The sequence below is a fragment of the Martes martes genome (genome assembly GCF_963455335.1).
Source record: "Martes martes genome assembly, chromosome: 1".
In the NCBI taxonomy this organism is placed as follows: domain Eukaryota; kingdom Metazoa; phylum Chordata; class Mammalia; order Carnivora; family Mustelidae; genus Martes; species Martes martes.
The window spans coordinates 211,362,477-211,383,382 of NC_137888.1; the positions used below are offsets into that span (position 1 = coordinate 211,362,477).

At 51.0% G+C, this 20,906-nt stretch overlaps 1 protein-coding gene across 4 annotated transcripts in view; it reads right to left on the minus strand.

Moving 5' to 3' along the window:
• The window catches only part of INSR (insulin receptor), a 123,948-nt gene that overhangs the window by 39,374 nt on the left and 63,668 nt on the right, over positions 1 to 20,906 (minus strand). For all 4 annotated transcript variants that reach the window (XM_080801900.1, XM_080801899.1, XM_080801898.1 and 1 more), the window contains exons 3-5: positions 7,793 to 8,114; positions 2,598 to 2,746; positions 1,423 to 1,567 (exon numbers count right to left, since the gene is read on the minus strand). In XM_080801900.1, coding sequence (XP_080658026.1) covers positions 1,423 to 1,567; positions 2,598 to 2,746; positions 7,793 to 8,114 — 616 coding nt within the window. The remainder of the gene's footprint in view (positions 1 to 1,422; positions 1,568 to 2,597; positions 2,747 to 7,792; positions 8,115 to 20,906) is intronic.

Below are 20,906 nucleotides of genomic sequence, written 5' to 3' on the forward strand. Positions count from 1 at the left end.
TGGGTCCTCGCCGGACAGGCCTCCTCAGACTTGTCGCTCGTGAGTCTATCCCCACCTGCAGGAGACACAGCTATTTCCGTTGTCTTACTGACCTACATAGAGTCAGCAGACCTCGAGGGGAGGGGATCTGGGAAACGGAGATGGACAGCTAGGGCCAGGAGACGAGTTCCATTTTGTACCTGTAGCATCTGAGGCTTCTGGGGGTCGCCGGGCTAGAGACAGGCTCGAGGGTAAGCCAGAGCTGGACTCTTAGCACACGCAGGAGGAGATCGCTAGAGAGACAGCCAAGGCTGGGAGCCCCCCACAGCAAGTCTCAAAGACAGGTGGAGTGAAGGGGCCTGGGAGGGACAGGAGGAGGCAGGGAGAGTATCTCCAAAAAGGAGAATCCTATGGGCCAGAGATGAGAATTTCAGCAAGGAAGAGTCCATGTCAAAGGGGACCAAGTGGTGAAAAGGTAGAGGGCACAGAGCTCCCAGGGTCCCGGTCAAGGCAGCACTACAACTCATAACCAAGCCCAGAGCACACTTGGAGGGCACAGAGCTTGAGCTGTAGCCCCTGAGATCTCCCGAGAGTGTATCAATTTCCTTGGCTAGGTCTCTCGACACATCCCAGTGATTCCTTCCTCTCAAGGCTTCTCCAGGCACTGTCCCCTAACAGATTCTCCGGGGGCTTTAAAACCCCTAAGTTCTGTCATTGAAAGTACACGTAATGACATTGTATCACATATTTAAAAGCTGCTAAGAAAATAAATGTTAGAAGTCGGCTGGGCGTCTGCCTTTGGCTCAGTCATGATCCCAGGGTCCTGGGATCGAGCCCCACATCAGGCTCCCTGCTCAGTGGGGAACCTGCTTCTCCCTCTCTCTCTGTCCACCACTCCCCTTGCTTGTGCTCTCTGTCCAATAAATAAAAGCTTTTTTAAAAAATAAGATTTACGCTCTCAGCAACTTGCAAATGTATAATACAGTATTGTTAACAATGGTCACGATGAGAACGTTACACCCCAGGACTTATTTATTTTTATGACTGGAAGTCTGTCCCCTCTGACCCCGGCACCTGTCTCCTCCCGCCCCCTACCCCTGCTTCTGGCGACACCAATCTACTCTCTGTGTCTCGAAGCTTGGTTTTGTGTTTTTCTTTTTTTTTAGATTCCTTATGTAACTGAGATCCTACAGCATTTGTCTTTCTCTGACTTATTTCACTCAGCATAACACCCTCAAGGTCCGTACACGTTGCTGCAAATGAAAGGATTTCCTTCCTTTTTACGGCTGAGTGATATTCCACTGCACGTACGGGCCCCAACTTTATCCATTTGTCCGTCCACGGACACAGGCGTTTCCGAGTTTTGGCAGACACCCCTCAGCGGCTTTAACTCACAAACCTCCTAGCAAGCACCCGTGTCGCACACAGAACCAGGCCACATACCCGATTTCCAAGGTCTCTCCTCGAATCAGCCGTAACTTCCGGAAAAAGGAAAGTGACACAAGAGCGTAGGATCTCCGGATTTTCAGATACCCGGAAATTTCCTCAATGAGTCCGAGGTTGGCCTCCAGCTCAGCTGCCAGGTTGTCTAAGGAAAAGAGAGAATACCCCGTGAGCTTCTACAGAAATATTTTAACCTTCCCATAATCTCCCATAGGGAGGAGTCAGCCTAGAGGCTGCAAGTGACTTCAACACGCCCTGCTCAAAATGTATCAGACTTAGAATACTAATCAAAGCCTTTACCGCAGGGTCTGCAAGTCCCTATGTAAGTGACCAGCGCATTTTTTTCTCATCCTTTACCTTCTTTGCCCTCCTCCAGACACACGGGCCTCCCCACCACCCCTTAAACAAGCCAGGCATCCTTCTGCCTCAGGACCTTTGCACTGGCTTCCTCCTTTGCCCGGAATATCACTCTCTCATAGATCTCCCTGGTTTGCTTCATCTCCAGCTCAAGGCATCCCACTTCAGAAACCCCCTCAAAAACAGCAGTCCCCTTTATTCTCTATCTCAGACGCTGGCAAATGACAGGAAGCCCAGTCGCCCGAAATTCCAGTCCGTTTTATAAATAACGTTTAACTGGAAACGAGCCACGCCCCTTCGTTCACAAGTTCTCTACAGTGGCAGAAACCGTCTGGCCTGCAAAGCTGAATGTATTTACTCTACGGCCCTTTACCAGAAAAAGTCGCTGATCTCGGCTCCCCGCCCCCCCCCCCCGTTTCCCTGCTTCACTTTCCTCCATGGTGGGGACCACCCCAAGTTTACGTCATACACTGATGTGTTGATTTGTAGGACCCATCGTGGGGGGCTTTGCTTTGTTCGCTGGGAGTATGCATTCGATAAACGCTTGCTGAAAAAATAAACAAAAGGGTGCCTTTTTTGCCTGCAACCACATTTCTGGCAACACGGCCCACAGACCTGCCACACGGCGTGGCCTACTCGTTAAAAATGCAAATTCCCAAGTCAGAATGCCAATTCCCAACTTGGAAAACGAGAATCTCCGGGTGGGCGAGGCCAGGAGCTTTGGGTCTGGAAGCCAATTCCTCAAACTCCTCCCCCGGTGTGCCGCTGGGAAGGTAGGTCCCCGCCCCCCGAGGCAGCCCCACCCCCAGAGCACTCACTGCCCCCTCGAATGTTGATGATGAGGCTTCCGTTGACCACAGTGCAGCCTCGAAGCTCCTGGGCAGACGTCACCGAGTCAATGGTCTTCTCGCCTTCCAGGATGTGGCAGACCTTGGGACAGGGGCCCAGGCATGGAGTGCACATCAGGCTGAGGACAGAGTGGAGAGAGGGGGTCAGGGCACCCAGGACCCCACATGCCAGGACTGCACCGGGCCCCAAGGGACGGGACTTACGCTGTTACCCTAAGGCTGGGCATTTCAACCACAGCACTGCTGACATGTGGGGCAGGAGAATTCTTCGTGGTGAGTGTGTCCTGGCGCTGGAAGGTGGTGAGGAGCCCCCCTGGGCCTCCCCCACTCCATGCCAGCCAAAAATGTCTCCAAACATCATCCCCTGTGGGGACAGGGGGACAAATCACCCCCAGTAAGAACCACCGCATAAAGGGGCAGGTGTGTGCCGTCCTCCACGCCCGCAAGTCCTACAGCTTTACCAGGAAGGCAGGGGACTCACGCTTCTCCCCTAAAACAACGGGGCTCCCGCATACCCCAAAGTAATGGGATTCACAATGCACCCCCAGGAGGATCCTGTTCTACCCCGAAGAGGCAGGACTCATGCCATCACACCGAAGGGATGGGACTCGGGTGGTACCATGTGATGGGAATTATTCCAAGCTGATGGGCCTTTCGGAGGATTTCCACAGCCCCGTACCATGGTGGGGCCGCTCCCAAGGAGGCCAGGTGTTTACTGTTGCATGGAGTACGATGAGCCCACACCTGTAACACAGCCTGGCACGGGACAGTGTGACGGGGGCAGCCTCTGGCTCTGCGGACCATAGCCAGTGGTCCTTGAAGGGGTGGGTTCTTGGCTAGCACAGCAGTCCAAGGTCCAGGCAAGACACAGGATCTAGGTCAGGCTGGACACCACCTTCCACCCCCCATCCCCAGGGATTCAGAGGTGGTGGGCACGTACCCAAGTCAGTCCAGCGAGGGTTTTACCAAACTTCCCAGAGGGAGAAACTGTCTAAACCACGTGGCACGTAGAGAACAAGAATCACCAGTCCTTGCTCTGATGACCACTTTTCATTAGCGGTATCATCGTTGCTACTGTTGTCGGTCACACACCCCTGGCATATCCGATTATTCAGAATGACCTTGGTGACAGCAGTCCCAGGTCCTGGCATAGAGCTTCAAAGGCCCTTGGCATTCCCTGAGAGGTGGGAGCCCCTTTGTTATGCTACTGAGGGGACAGCTTGGGGGGGGAGGGCCCCCCCCCCCCGTGTAGCTTCGGGATGGGGGCTGGTCACCCAGAAGACCAAAGGTGGGATCCGATTTGTGGGTTTTTCAGCCACTGAAGATGGGCGTTCAATCACATGGTCAAGGAGTCCACAGATCACAGCTCTGTAATGAGAGCCCAGGGGAAATTCTGGACATCGGCTCGGTGAAGTTTCCACGGGGCGGAGCTGGGCATCTCCGCGGTAATTAAGGACGAAGCTGTACTTGGGAATGTGTTCAGGGTCAGTGCCTGACGGTGAGCTCTGACTCCCAACGTCCCGCTGGAATCAACGTTCCCGTCAGCAGTAAGACCCAGCCCCGAGCCACAGGACAGATACGGAACTCGGCTGCCCCGCCCCCGAAGCCCCCTCTTTGAGAAAGCTCTGGGGGCCTGGATGGTTGACTGCCCGAGGGACCCCACGTCTCCCTCCCACCCCAATTCCTCTTATGCTTTAAATTTACCAGGAAAGGGTGAACCCACAGAACTGTGAACACCCACCCTCGGGTCCTAACAAAGGCAGAGCCCCAGGTCCTCTCTCTCTCGAGGTTCCCCGTGACCTCACTGTGTGGCCCGCGAGGCTGCCGTGTGCCCTCTTGTGAGGACTCGTGAGTCATCGCCCTCGTCTCTCTAAGTTCCCAGATAGTCTTTGCTGAAGTGCGTCGAACGATCATAGGAAGAACCACGAGGGCCGACGCAGCGATAAACAGGTGCCCTGACGGGGAAACATTTGGAGCATTCCACGAGCGACGTGGACCTCCTGGCCGACCCTGCCAGCGTCCCTAACCAAGGGTGCTACCATCAACGGGCTCGGGACTGACAGAATGGGATAGATTTTTTTTTTTTTTTTAAGTACTGTGACCTGTTCTAGCAAATTACTGAACCTGAAAAGGATACGTGAGAACCCCTACATGTATAGCCAGCCGAGGAGAAGCGTGGGTGGCCTGGGTACCCCGAAGCGTGGCTGGCGTCTGGAGTGAGCGCTGGGGTGTGGAGGGCACAGCCCGATGCTCACTCCAGGTGGCTGGGGTCAGAACTGCCCCCCCCGGACACCGGGCTGACATCAGAACAGCTGGGGAGGAAGTGTTTGGGTTCCAATGTTTGGATTCTTTTGTTGATTCTGCAAATAACTCCCTGAGCACCTGTAAGGTGACAGGTGATACTCTAGGCCAGGGATGGGCCAATGACGGCCCTCGGGCCAGATCTGGCCAGCCACCTGTCTTTGTAAATACCATTATGCGGGAGCCCGGCTGCGCCCACTGGTTGACGTATCATCTATTGTTCTCTTTCCCTATAGGGGCTGAGCTGCATAGCTGCAACAGAGGCCATATGGCCCTCACAGCTGAAAATATTTACTATCTGGCCCTTTGCCAGCACCCATCCTAAGCCACAGGCATACATGAGTGAACGAAACAGGCGATCTACTTTCCCCGTGGGAGATTACAAGGCCACAAGTTGTCCGCAGCCCATCCCAACAAGAAGTGCGCCTACTCCCCATTCAGAGAATCTGGGCTTGCCTACGTGACTTGCTTTGGCCAATGGGAGGTTAACAAATTTAATGCAAACAGAGGGTCGAAAAGTACCTGCACCCTGGGGCAGGCCCTCACTGGCTGCTGGGCTAAGAAACCACACTGGGAGAGGCCTCGGCCACCCATCCAAGAAAGGAGAGGCTAGGTGCAGCCCAGGCTGGACAAACCACCGGTCAACCCCGGAAATCATTACGAATCAGAAATGAGTGTTGTCTCGAGTCACTAAGTGTTGGGAGGTTTGTTACACAGAAAGAGCTCACTGATACACTGAAACCTACAGTCAGGTGGCGTGAAAGTGGCAAACGGGCACTTAAGATAGCAATTAGCAGTAAATGCTGGGAAAAGAGTGAAAACTGCGCGATGCGCCAAGGAGGGGCTGCACGCTCATTCAGACGGGGCAGTCAGATAGGGAAGGGGCTTTTCAGCTGGGACCTGGATGGCAGGCAAAGCTCATTCTGTGGGGGAGGGAACAGGGATGCCCCACACCCACCACATTCTAACATTCATCCCACGGATCAAGCCCTCTTCATCCCAGGAAAGAGCACCCCGGTGCTCCCACCAGGAACCTCAAAGTCACCCCAGACAGTGAGGCTTTCTAATGAATCACATGGGTTCCCAGACCTCTGTTCCAAAACCATCAGAAACCATTTCCCAGATAAACCTATCTGGTTCTATTTGGTATCAAACCACATTAGAAAATGAGAGCACTAAAGCCTTTCCGCAAATAAAAGCTTTGGAAGGAAAGCTAGTGTTTGTTTTTGGTTTTTTTTTTTTTTTTTAACCAACAAAGTAAAATATGGCTACGGCAAGTTCTAACTGGCATCCCTCAGTTTGCCTTTCTTCCCTCAGTAAAGGTCCCAGACATCACAGGACAGGCTGCCGGCTTCCCAGGGTTTGGGTTCGAGGGGCTGCTGCCCCATCAGCAAGCACATCAAAGAAATCTCCTCTCCATCTCAGGTCTCAGTTACGGTCAAGGGGGAAAAAAAAAAATACCTTTTATTGAAAGCCAGTGTCTTTTAAACAAACATCTCGCCGGAAGACGTTAATATCCATGTTTTATTTCAAACATGGAGAAAAAACAAAAAACAGAAATGAATCAGAAGGAATATGGTCATTTTCCCAACCTGACTGATAAACTAGCCAGGAAAAAAAAAAAAAAAAAAAGGGCTCTGTCTGGCATGCAAAGGTGATTTATAGAAGCCTATTTTTGGTCAACAAAGCCACTTGATAGGTTTTATCAAAAACAAGTAAAACAAAACATGTTGTACTCGCAGGTTTCACAAACACTCAGAGAGAGGCTCATAGGAACCGAAATAAAGATTGTTTTTCTTCCCACCCACTCCACCCGGGGAAATAAAATTTCCCACCAGAACACGTTCGCTTGGCTAATTCTCAAGTCCGCAAAGGAAGATTTTTTTACGTAAGCAGAGCAGCTCAAGGCCCCTTGACGTGCGTCTGTTTCGGATTTGTTTTTTTTGTTGTTTCGTGGGGTGGGTTTGTTGTTTTTTTTTTTTTTTTTCCCAAACCCTCAACACAAAAACCAGGAAACAGATTTTTCAAACTTGGTTACAGCCCTGAGACACCGAAATAGCTCATCTAAAAAGCTTAACAACGTGAACAAAAAGCCTGTGATGTGTGTAGGAAATCTGACTCACGCCGAGGAAAGAAAACCGTATTCCTCACCCGAACACTAGGGAACGGCTGGACGGTGCTGTCCTTCAAAGTGCACCAAAGTCCTGGGAAGAGTCTCCTCCTCCCTGAGCTCCAGGCTAATCTCCCCATACTAACTGGCTCCAGCAGGCAGAAAACCTAAAAAACTCAGCTCTGCCCTCAGCTATAACGCTGGGGAAAGTCCTGTCCACGCAAAGGGTGGGAACCAAGGACTCCTGTCTTTCTGTCTTCTGTTTCCCCAAGCTAAGCACGGAAAAACTTTAAAAAATGGTGCAGGGGAGGGGCGCCTGGGTGGCTCAGTGGGTTAAAGCCTCTGCTTTCGGCTCAGGTCATGATCCCAGGGTCCTGGGATCGAGCCCCACGTCCGGCTCTCTGCTCAGCAGGGAGCCTGCTTCCCCTCCTGTCTCTCTGCCTGCCTCTCTGCCTACTTGTGATCTCTGTCTGTCAAATAAATAAATAAAATCTTAAAAAAAAAAATGGTGCAGGGGGAAAAAAATGGTGCAGAAGACGGGAAAATACCACTCTCTCATCGACTCCCTGCTCCAAAGGCCAGGACCAAACCAGGAGGCAGAGACGGCCTCCGACAGACCCAAGCAGATCACTCCCCGGCAGCCGCCTCCTCGCTCGATGCCAGTTAACTCTGGTTTTTCGCACAGTTTTAGCAGAGACCGCCCGCCCCCTCCGTGCCTCCCCCCACCCACCCAGAAGCTGCACCCGGGACTCACTTGCTGGAATTCATCGTGTAGCCAGAGGGGCACTCGGGGATGCACTTGTCGTTGTGGATGGCGTACTGGTGGCAGCCCTGCCTCCGGGAGTTCTTGCACTTGTTGTGCAAGTCCTGGCAAAAGCTGAAGTTCACGCAGCGCCAGTCCTGGAAGTGGTAGTACGGGGGCGGGCAGGTCTCCACGCACCGGCCGTCCAGGTAGAAGTTGCGACAGGCCACGCACTTGGTGGGGTCGTCGGGCTCGGAGCAATTGCCTAAGCACTCGCTGTGGCAGCAGAGGCCCTCCGAGGTGCAGCCGTGCGACTTACAGATGGTGGGACAAACTGGAGGGAGAGAGGAAACAGCCGGTCAGCGATGGCTGTGCGTAGAGACGGCAAGTCTGGATGAGGGACGGCAAGCCAAGCAAAAGAAACCCAGCCACGGTCTCCCTTCTACCGGACTCGCTCCACGCCAGGCGTGACTGTTAACCCAAGTCAGCCCCACTAGCCCCGGCCAGCGGTGTGCTCGCAAGTGTGTGAGACCACTCCGGGAAGGCAGGCAGACAGGCTCCGACTCACGGCTCCTGCACATCGCCCTGGTGTAAACACCCCCTCCTCGGGCCATCCAAAGCTACCAACAAAACGCTGCTCAACGGGGAGCTGATGAGAGACACCGCGCGGCCCAGCCTTCAGCAGCCTCTCCGCCGAATGGCTACAATAGCAGCAAATAACCCAAGAGCCTAATCGAAAAACGTGGTGAGCCGATCAGAAGGGGTGAGCTCTGAGTATTTACTGCTTTTGTTTTTAAGGTGATTTGTTCACGGTAAGTCTGTATCATGTACATTTCATAACGGCTTCTTTAATAGCTGGTTGACAAACGTCCTGAAAACCCGACAGTCAAGTCCCGCAAGCTTGCTCTAGCGGGCTTCTGCGGTACCCGTGTAAACAGACACAATGTTAGGGCCGCTGCCTCCGTGTTACAGATGGGGAAACCACGGTACGAGAAGGTGGGGCAAGTTACCCTAAGGTCATTTGTCACTTCAACAGACATCCGATTGCCCCAATCTAGATGCTCCAGCGAAGGAACGAGGAACAAGGTGGCCACAGCCCCTCCTTCCGGAGCACAGGGTCCGTCCAATGGAGGAGGCAGGTGCGTTACTTAAACTGGTGCAATCATATAAGCCACAGCACGGGGCTGGAGGTCAGGGGAGGGGACGTGTCTGCTGCAACCTGAAGGAGATCATGAACAGGAAGAAAACAGAAGGTCCCGCCAACGGGACACCAGAGGTTTCCCTCTGATCTCGTGGCCTGGGGAGTTTCTGGTCCCCCGCAATGAACTTGTCCACCAAATGCTGGACTCTGCCCCGAGTTCCGGCAACAGCTCGTGACCCATCCCCTTTCTCCCCGCGTCTCACTACTCATCCCTTCCTGATCACCCCTTGATTTCAGTCCCTCAGTATCAGGCCTCCCTGTCCAGGCTGTCAGCAAATCTGTCCATGGACAAATAAATGGCTTCCCTGAGGCCGGACAGACCTCGGCCATGGCACTGCCCGTTCTGGGAGTTGCTTTCTTCGCTCATGCACTCTGCACGGCTTGAAACACAGTCTGGAAGCTGGGGGGTGTTACTGACCCCAAGCCCTCAGGCTCTTTGCTGCAGCAACTTTGGGCCCCCAAAACCGGCTCCAGGAAACAGAAGGGGCGCCTGAAGCCGCATTCATACAGGAGCAGCGCTGCCTGATGGAACTTGCTACGAGGACAGGACCGTTCTCAGGCTGCGCTGTCCAACACAGCCGCCACTTCTCCCCTGTGGCTCTTGTGTGTGGTTAATGCAATGAGGAACTAATTTTTTTTAATCGTGGCAAAATACACAAAGCATAAAATTGACCATCTTAACCATTTTTAAGGGCACAGCTCAGCGGTACAAAGTATACTCACACTGTCGCGCACCCATCCCTGCCACCCATCTCCAGAACTTTCTCATCTTCCCAGACCGAAACTCTGTCTCTCTTAAAACACTGACTCCCCGGGCGCCTGGATGGCTCAGTGGGTTAAGCCTCTGTCTTCAGCTTAGGTCATGGTCTTAGGGTCCTGGTATCGAGTCCTGCATCGGGCTCTCTGCTCAGCGGGGAGCCTGCTTCCCCCCCCCCACTCTCTCTGCCTGCCTCTCTGCCTACTTGTGATCTCTGTCTGTCAAATAAATAAATAAAATCTTTAAAAAAAAAAAAAAAAAAACACTGACTCCCCAAGACCCACCCAGTGTCTGGCTCCCACCATCCACTATGGGGACCTCCTGGGAGTGAAATGATGTACTGTTGGTCTTTTTGTTACTGGTTTGTTTCACAGAGCGCAAGGTCTTCAAGATCCATCCATGCTGGAGCAGGTGTCTGAATTTCTTTCCTTTTTAAGGCTGAATAGCATTCGTCGGTGTGTATATGCCACATTTTATGTATTCATTTATCCATCAACTGGCACGTGTGTTGTTTTCACCTCTGCGGCATGGCGAATAATGCTGTTAAGACCATGGATACACGAAGACCTTCAAGACCCAGCTTTTAATTCTTCTGCGTGTACACCCAGGCAGAACTGTCGAATCAGATGGTAATTCTCTTTTTAATTTTTTGAGGAGCCGCCATACTGTTCTCCACAGCCACTGCGCCCTTTTACTCTCCCACCAAGAGGACACAACGGTTCCAATTTCTCCTGAGGAACTAAACTTTTCTTTGTATTCCAGTTTGAATTTCACCAGCCACGGGTAGCTACTGGCTCTTGCATTGGACACCAGAGGACTGGAGAATGAGAATAAACTCCTTGCCAAAGCCTACAGGTCTCTTGCGGTCTAGCCTGCTGGCCTCTTGGAGTCCTTCTCCCAGCCCCAGGCAGCAGCCATTTGGGTCTTCTTCCTGCTCCCCAATCCCACCCCCACTGCTGCTCACATGACACACACACACTTCTACCTCAGGACCTTCGCATCTGCTGTTCCAACTGGCGGGAGTGCCCTCCCCACTGTCCTCCCATGACTGGCTCCTTCTTGTCCTTCAGGTCCCAGCATCTTAGAAAGACCTTCCCTGACCTCCCCACTGGAAGTCACTTCCCCCCAGCTCAACCATGTTCTAACACATTATCTGATTACCTTTTTCCTATGGTATTTATCACTCTCAAAAATTACTCTGGGTGTTTGTTGACCGTCTGTCTAGAGGGAAGGCTGGAGGACAGGCTGTGTCTGCACCATTCACAGCACCAGCTCCTAGGACACCCACTCCTAAGACGGGGCGTGCACTAGCCAGAGTTTCGTAGGGACACCTCCGATTAGAGAGGAGGAAAAGGAATGACTTTGGAGTACATCCAAGTACCCCATTTTTAGCCACTGGCTCAAGGATGCACCCACAATCCAACACCCAGTTACAGGTGCTCCACAAATACCATGAAAATCTACACACAAATGCAAAACTTGGAGCATCTAGGCATGGTGCATATTCTGATTTTTTTACGCCATGGACCCAGATAGAACAAAGCAGCTGTAACAGGAGCTAGGCAGGTGATGGGAGAAGGTCTGTGTAGGTTTTTTAGGGATTACATATCGCCCATTAGATTCTCACTTAATTCTAACGAAGACGCCAGCAGGGTTAGGAGTAAGGAGTAGAGGAGCAGACGAATCAGGACGAATCTCCATTTCACAGAAGCAAGACCACAGGCCTTTGGAGAAGCAGCAGGGCCAAAGCGAAACCCTCGATCTCTGGGCTCTGAATCTGATTATTCCCGATACAAAGAATCACCGTGGCCATCGCATCAAGGGTCCACGCATCAAGGAAGAAGCGATCTGCCCTCAGCCTGGGCAACGCGGCACCTACCACCCGAAAGGCACACCATAAAGATTTCCTTAAAGAAGCAACAGCCTCAGTTTTCTGGTTTGTAAAATGGAGATAACGGTCCCTTAACGTCTCACAACTCAACAAGATGATGCAGATAAAGCGCTGGATTCTTTGGGGGGTGGGGGGGGTGTTTGTTCTGTTTATTAAGTAGACTCGCGCCTAGCATGGAGCCCAATGTGGGGCTCGAACTCGCAACCCTGAGATCAAGACCTGAGCCAAGATCAAGAGTCCGATGCTCAACCACCAAGCCATGCAGGCGCCCCAACGCAGGATTCTTTGATCAACGTGTAGGTTTGCTATAAGCTGGCTACTGCGGGTCCTATTATTATGATCATCATTGTTATGAATGATCGGTCTGCAGGGACCAAGGGCAGAGGCTCAATGGCAGGAAGCAATATTTAAGGCAGACAATGATCTAGGACCCACAAAGACCCTACCCTCTGGGAAGGCACATGTGAGAACAGGAAGGGCTCTATTTCCTGGGCTGGAGCTGTGTCCGAGGGTCAGCCCTTGAGTTCAAAAGTAGCAATAGCAAAGACCCAACAAAAACTTCCCAAACACATAAGCCTTCCGGCCTAGACAATGCCAAGAAAAAATACTCAACACTTGCACACAGGTCCGGAAGCTGACAACAGGAGTTTCCAATTTTATGCTGGAGCCCACCGGAGAATCACCTCATTCCCCAGCAGAGCCCCTGGCCAGCTTTTTCTGCGAAGGGTCACAAAGCGGCCCCAAAGAAGATACGTGCACGTGCGCGTACACACAGGCGTGGCTGTGCCCGATAAAACTTTAAGAGAAGCAGGCAAGGGGCTGGATGGCTGGCCAGTCCCTGCTCAGGGAAACATACCTGGGATCAAGTTACTATTCCTACCAGTGCCTAGATTCCCAGGGAGTCCAATGTCATCTCATAGACGGACACACTGTAAATGATTTTTATCCACCAGAAGACACAACCTCCCAGAGACGGCAGTGTTGTGGCCCCAGAGGACATTAAACAGCCCTGTATTGAACTTTGCAATCTGATTCAGTGACAACAAACCCTTTGGCTTTGCCATCCTGCAGGTCCCCTCACTAGAGAGTTAAAAGAAATGTGTTGATGGGTGTTCTTTTGCTTTTTTTTTTTTTCCCTTTTACGTAAAAGTTGTGTTTTTAACTTTTACAGACTATGCTCTGATAATGATAAGCCACCTCCGGGTGTCTCCCGTTCTGTTTCCAAGTACTTGATCTTATTTAATAGAAATGCCACTGGGCCAGCCATGGGCCCCCACCCCTCCCCGGGAGAAATAATGAAAACCACAGGTTCTGCAAGATGAAAATGACCAGATGGAGGACTTTCCTCTCCCCGTGCTCCTCCACTGGCCCCCTCTCACAGACACTGACCGAGTCCCAGACCCAGACTCGGTCCCGGCAGCTCACGCTCAAAGGGGCCACCGCCCAGGCTGTTTCTGCCAAAGACAATGGCAGCCTCTTTGAGAAACTGCCAAGCAGTCCAGGGGCTGCTCACTTTCCCGGGACAAGTGCAAGCGATGTAAGGAACATCCATCCACCCAGACCTTCCAGAGACAACACGCACCAGTCCTTCCTCCTCCAAACACACAAGTCCCTCGTCCATCCCTCTCTCTCTCCCCCACAAGCTACCTTGGACTGCTGGCCCCAATTCCCTCCCACTTCTCCCTAAAGGTTCCCAAGCCCTTGGCCTTCAGTTACACTAGCAGAAGCAGCCACAACCTTCCTGAAACTTGACCTCAAAAGGCTTTTCCACTATGCCCTGTTGAGAAGATTGATAATTGAACTCTAAATAACTCCATGGAGTATGGGGGGGGGGGGGGGCGCACAGCTGTGTCCGAATCCTCTGGTTGGACCCTCTGGAGTAAGTGTGATGCTCCCCGCCCCCAATGATGCCTCCCCTAGAGGGAGATCTCCAGAAATTATTTAAGAAGAGGTGACTCAAAGCAAAGGAGGCAAGTGCAATTTGACCCACTATCTCTCCTACTAGGAATCACCCTGCAGACAAGAGAGACTCTGTGTAAATACACATCATCTTCACCCTACAGGACATTACCCGCTGGGTTTATAACAGCAAAGGACTGGGAACAACCTAGAGGTCCAGGTGAATAAATTATGGGGGATCGAGGCGTGGAATACTCCGCAGCTGCAAAAAAGAAGGTCGGTCCATGCACGCTGATGTTGGAATCACTTCCAGGGTAACAATAAGTGAAACAAGCAAGAGGCAGGGCAGTGTCTACAGAACAGAAGTCCTTTGTAGAGAAAGGAAAGAACCAAACAGCGGGAAAGGCAGAACACGCAGCTGGTTTAGAAAAGTTTGGTAGTTTCTTATAAAGTTAAACATGCCCTTCTTATCCTTACCACACAGCCTAGGGGGTTACTCGGGTGAAATGAAAAACAAAGAAGTCGCCAGTGTTCACACAACAACCTGTATTTAAATGTTTATAGTGGCTACATTCGTAATCACCCAAAACAGGAAACAATCCAATTGTCCCTGGAGTGGAGAATGGATAAACATGATACCTCCACACAAGAAACCCCACTGGACAGTCACCCAAGTATTAACAACCACAAAACGTGAATGAATTTCAAACGCTTTGTCCTGAGTGCAAGAAGCCAGTCTTACACGCTTTATGATTCCATTTACATGGTATCTTGGAAAAGCCAAAACTGTCTGGGCAGTGGACACATCAGTGGGCTGGAACTGAGGAGGGGCTGAAAAAGGGTCCAGAGGACCTGGCGGGGGCGGTGTGGGGGTGGGGGGCGGGAATGATGGAACCATTCTGTATCTTGACTAAGGTGGTGGTTATGTGAATGTAAGTATCAGTGAAAACTCGCCGAACTTTATACCAAAAGAGGGTGGATTCTGCTGTACAGAAATTATTATCTTTAAATGGGAATGGTGGGAGGAGAGAAAAAGGACAAATGAGACATACGTCCCTCTGAAAGGGACACAAGAAATGTGCCCCAAAACTGTGGGGAGGGGAATGAGCTTGGAGTAGACAGTAGGTAGGACACCCTTACATATCAGCAAATTTGGTGGGGTTTTTTGGTTTTGTTTTCTGGGTTTTGCTATATATGTGTAATACCCTTTTAAAAACTGACATCTATTTGAAAATATATTTTTTTAAAAGCTTCTGATAGACAACTAATAAATACTATTGATTAACCATACAATTCTACCCCCAACTGCCCCAGTACAACTATGTAAGAGCTGCCTGACATCATTGAAGCTTGTACAAGGGTTCTCTTAAGATCATTTTTGCCTTATTACAATACCAACAGTCAAAGCAACTAAGTAAGAAGTGTGGTCTTAGATCGAAAAGTACTGATGAGGACAACACTGGCTCCTGGGATAAGATTTATGCACGAGCTCGTGGATTAAAATATTGCCTCAGTGTTAACTTCTGATTCTGCTCACTGCACTGCCGCCGTGCAAGGTAATTTTCTTGTCCTTAGAAAGCCAGTGAAGAGTTACCAGTTGAGGCCCAGTACGCCTATAACTGACTCTCAAAAGACTCGGGGAAAAAAACAAATATATGTATATAATACGTGTACATAAATGCTTTAGAAATAAATCCAGTAAGACGTAAACAACAATGAATCTGGATACAATTCTTGCAACTCTTCTGTAAACCTGAAAACTACATCAAAACAAAAAGCTGAAAATAAATCCAAAGCAAGGTTTAAAGGCTGGAATAGTGGGAAAGACTAGCACAGGGCTGCACTGTCAACGGCATGCTTAGAAAAAGACAGCCACCATTTTTCCCCCCCTCTTTGCCTTTTTTTAAGTTCAAATCGGTTTGGTGTTCCTTAATAAGCTGTATGGTAAAAAGCAAAACAAAGCCAGAGGAAAGAAGCCACTATGTTTCCATAGCACGACATATGTTAATAACATTTTGTTACATTTCTTTCCAAAGCCTGTAGTTGGAAGGAAAAAAAGAAAAAAAAAAAACACTCAAGATTTATTATTCCCAAAATTACTGCTTTCCAGAAATTTCCAAACGGAACAGTTGCGTCATGGGCTTGCAGACACATTCCCCACAGGGCCCCGTGGCTCTCTCTGAAAGTGTGAATTTTATAAACTCTGTAGAGTCATTTACTCAGTTTCCATTCACAGACCTTCTCCCCCACGCCTGCCCCGGGTCCTGGGCGGCTGAGGTTCGAGCCCCCAGCATCCCCCGCCCAGCCCCCGAGCCCCCGAGCCCCGAACTTGGGCAGCACTGACTCGGGGAATTCCTCCCCTCGGTGATTTAATGGTGGGGCGGGGGCCGGGGGCGAACTTCTGACGGCTCGGTGGTCAACAGACGCCCTTTCCAGTCGGCGATCCGCGAAAAGCGACAACCGCAAGGACGCGTGTCCTTGAAGCAGGAACGCTCCCCCTTCGGTTCCCTGACAATGCCGCCCCCACGCGCGCGAACCGATTGGCTTTCCAGATGCGTCTGGAATCGAGTTGCGAAGCTCTTAGGAGACATACGGCGCGCACAGGCCAGAAAAGGCGGGGGGGGGGGTGCTCCCCGTTAAAGCAGCCTCACGATTGGTCGGTGACAGGTATCTGCGTGTGTATAGCTTCTAACGGGCGGGCCGAAGGCGGGCGAGGCCCCGCCCCCTCGAGCCAGCGGCGACCGCGCGCTGCACAAAGCCCGAGGCGCAGTCCGCTCCGTGGAATCTGGGCCAGGTGATGGCGGTGGCCGCAGCGCCGCCCTCGCGCTCAGCCAATAGACGGGCGTGTTGCCGGAGCTCTGGCCCCGCCCCCAGGCGCGCGGGGCTCGGTCGGCCAGACTGGTGCTCCAGCCGTGACCGCCGCCAGGCAGTCCGCGCTGCGGGGTGGGGGGCCCTCCCGAGGATGCGGACCCTGCAGGACGGGCCTGCAAAGAATGGAACTTTGGGGAAAGTTAAAGAAAAGATGAAGCCGAGTGTAAGGGCCGCCCCAAGCTGCCACTGCACCACTTGGGCCGCTCGCGAGCTGGGCGTGTGCCCGGGAGGAGATCGGGTCACCGCGTGGCAGGGCCTGGGATGGCCGAGGGGCGCCCTGGCCCCAGGCTTCACTCGCTGGGGGCCCAGAGAGGGGCAGCTGCTCTCCAGGGTCACACAGCAAAATCCCCCAAATTGGAGGCCAGGGGGGAGTGGCCCAGCTCTCTCTCGGACCCTACCCCCAGGACTTGCACCCAACACTCACCCCGAAAACCAAGGACCATACTCATAAATTACACCTTTAAGAAAATCTACGGGCTACTTTTGAGGTGCCCTCCAACCGGTGTTCCCTGTAGATCTGAAAACGTCAGACCTGTGTGCTCCGTGTGTATTTGCAATTCCAGTAAACCAGGGCAGTGAACGGGCATTATCTCTAACCACCTCCCACCAAGAATACAGTTTAAAAATGTACATTCCTCCTGCAGAATAGACGGTCAACCCACATGGGTTAGGAAGGTATTAATCCTACTACTCAAACAACGATCTCCTTCTGAGGCACAGAAAGACAGCTTTGCTGAGGCCAACTCAGCTAGCAAGCCACCGGGCCAAAACTCAAACCCAAGTCTCCCAAGGAGAATGGGGCTGAGTGTGGCATCATGGAGTTCTCTGGGTTTTATTTACCTGCTCCCCACCGTGGCCCACCTGGATCTCGCCCCTTCTTGGCACTAGTATTCAGAAATGAATGGAGACACTGTCTCCTCTCCCGATACGCCCTGTGAAAGGGAGGAGGACCTCGCCTGTCTTATGCTGAGTCCTAGAGCCATGCACACAGTAGGTACACAATAAAGCTCATAAGGGGGGGGGAAAGGTGGGGGATCAGGTGATTGGCTTTATCCCATGGGGGAGGGGCAGTGCGTGCAAACGCATGAATCATCAGGAGCTGCCTTTAGGCAACTATAAACAGTTCAGAGTTGATGAAGGGCAGAGTACAGGGGAAGGAGGCAGGGGAGGTCAGGGCAGACGGGAAAGTTAGGGAGCCTCGGGGCACGGACTCTGCACCTCAGGAGGAACCAAAGAAGGGCTTCGACCAGAAAAGACACCATCAGATCCATGTCTGGGACAATTTTCTAGCTCTCTGGTGGACGGCTGAGGAAGCCAAGGGCAGAAGGGACAGGAAGGAAGAGGCTGCCTTGGGAAACCACTAGGGAGGTGGAGCCTTTGGGACTTATCTCCCAGATGGTTCCCCAGTTTCCAACTCCGGCAGCTGCAGACTCTTAAGACAAACGACGGACAAGGAAGCTGGGTGCTCAGACTTCCCTGACCTAGGTTTGACATGTGGAGTCCACAACATCTGCTAAGTCACTCCTCAATCCACCCCAGCCTGGTCCTAAAACCCACTCTTGCAAGGTGTAAGGACCCCTGTTTGTTTGTCATGGACATTTTTCAAGTTTTCTTGATTTGTGTACGTAACACATACACGTGTTAGGCAGGGACTCTAAGGGTCACTTTTTAAAAGCTGTTTCCACCTACTCAGATTTTTGGTTTCTTGAGCCAAGGTAAATTTTAAAGGCTATTTGGAAATTCACAATGGCAATTTATGAGATTCAGGCATAGCTGCTCTTGGGGGCAAAATCACAGCCTTAATTTCTTCCACAAGGTCCTGATCAGTCTAATAAAATAAGCACTTAAAACACTAAGTGAAATTATTTCAAAAAGATTCCCAAAAGTATTACCAGAGCTGTCTGTAATTTTTACTGGGTTTTAAATTACATTTCTCTTTTCATTCTTAATTCTACAATATTTGTCCTCCCACCCTTCCCCCCCCCCTTAGTTACATTACTTCATAAGTCCTTTGGAAAACAGCACTCACTGTCTTACACCCTTTCTGCATTGATAGAAAAGTTCCGTATCTGTGCCATCCAAATTCACTAGCCACCTATAGCCACCGAGAGCTGGAAATCTGGACAACGTGACTGCAAATCAATTAATTTTCATGTGGCCAGTGGCTACCTTATTGGGCATTACAGCTCTAAAAGACCCAGCTCTTGCGTCTGTCAGTTCTATTTGCTTTCTCAATCAGTTAGTCCCTGTTAATTCATCATTTCCTTCTTCCTGGAAAGAACTGTTCTATTATTTGTTGTGTCCTTTTTGTGATTTCTGTGGGTGATCGCTTATGGCCCTGAATTTGTCTCTGCATCGACTCTACTGCCTTCTGAAGACTGTCCTTACAGTACTGAGCTCTTCCCTAACCAAAGTTAAGAGCTGTGTTTTGTTTTTCCTCATCACATGGTAACAGTTTGTCTCGCATGTCTGTTCAATTAAGCTTTTAAAAATTAATTTCCACTTAACGTTTTGCAGCAAAAGATTAGGGCTAGTGTTTTTTGGACTGTGTTGGGGCTCCCCCCCCTTTTTTTTTGGAGATTTAACAGATGATTAATTTTTCTAAATATTCCAGGAGTACTTTAAAATGTGTATCATTTGTAGAGTACAAAGTTCAGTCTACTCTGTTACCATGATCTTATTAACCATAGTATCCAAACTCCTTGTTGCCTAATTGAGGTTTATCTCCATGATCGAGACTGTGTTTGAGGTTCCCCAGGGGTTTCTCAATTCTTCTGGTATTTCTTCCAATTTCCTCTCCGAAGTCTGATACTGTGCTCGTGGGCCCTCACTAAGGATTGTCCCTTCACACAATGCAAACCTCTCTTTCGCTCCCTAATAATTAATGCCTTTTGCCTTGAGCTCTTTGCATATTTTTCTCTGTCGCTATCTGTACACATGGTCAAGTGCTGTGTGTCATTTTTGGAATTAGGTATGACCATTTTCTAGTGGGGGCGAGGCAGAGACAGTGAGAACTGCAGCCTCCATGGGAACACGGAAGTAGAAATGGGGAATGTCAGAGTTTGAAATCCGTCACCGTGGAAGGTCTGAATTGCAAGGAGGGTTTCCCTGGGGTCAATCTCAACCATAAAAAGGTCTGCTCGCTCACATGACTGACTGATGGCTTTTCAATAACAAAGTACACGGTGGTCTTGAATGTACACAGGTCAACAGAAGCCAGTTTCCTAGAAGCTTCTACACACATGAGCTAGCAGAGTTTAGATGCAGTGACAAGGAATGGAGAAAATCTCCTCAACTTCTCAAGGACAAAAGTCAACCGCAGAGCGTACTACATTTCTGCAGAGACACACCACGAAGTAGGATCGAGTTTACTTTAAAGAAAGAAGACACCTAGTTCAAATTCCATTGTGACCAAAGAGGGGAACTTTCGGCTTATTTCCTTATTGAGCTGGTTCCTAAAGCCAGTCTTGGCTGCTTTATTTTCTGTCTAGCAAAGACCAGAAGCTCTGTTGTGTCATCTCTGTGCCAAGAGCCCCATGGCTGTTCTTGGGACACAAAAGTGTGTCTACCTCAGACACTGCTGTTCTATTGGGGGGGGGGGGGAACGGAGTTCTCTGATTTAGGGGAAAACCCATGTCCTGCCCACGTTTATTTCAGCCAGAGAAAAGAATGACTTTGCCCCTTTGCCACTGGATCCTCACTTACTAACTCCCGAGACTCTGTCTGCAGCCCTCCATCTACCTGAGCAAACAGCCCACACACCTGCCACTTCCTGGCTCCGCCTCTGTTTACGCTGCCAAGTCCGGGCAAACACTTGGGGAAAGTACAGGAAGGAAAACAGAGCTGCACAAATGCCTTCCCATCAGCCTGGAGGCCAGGCATCATCTTAAAAAGATGCATAGTTTCTCAACACCGCAAAGAAGTCACCTTCTCTCCTCGTGGAGGGAAAGCTTACTGGGCTCTTTTGCACGCACGCTATGACCACGGAGGAACTGTGCTTCCCCACCAAGACCAACAACATCCATGCCCTCGCTCTCCGGCCGGTATTTAGTCACAGGTGGATTGTTCTCTGCACCATGGAGATGCCCTAGAAACCCCTTTGACCTTTACAGGCAGGCTGCCTGCCTGTGAACGCCTGCTTTCTTAATTAAAAAGTTCACTAGGTAGCAAGACACATTGTGCTGCCAGTCCTCCCACCAACCTCCTTTGGGTCCCCTCGGTGCACAGATCTGCGCTCCCCCAGAGCCGCATGCTCTGGACGCTCTGGACGCGAGGTGGTGAAGAAAACAGACACAGCTCCACACACCTCTCGGGGACACAGACAGAACGGCTCAGGAGCCCGGGAACATGTAGTGACCTACCAAGAACATTCAGTTACCGACGGTGCTGATACTCCACGCAGTTCACAGGGGGCTGTCAATTTCCTCAGACGATTATTCCCGCGAACGCTAAAGTGTTTCTTTCTTGCCCTGAACAGCCAGAGAGCTAAATGCCCTCTTCTGGGGGA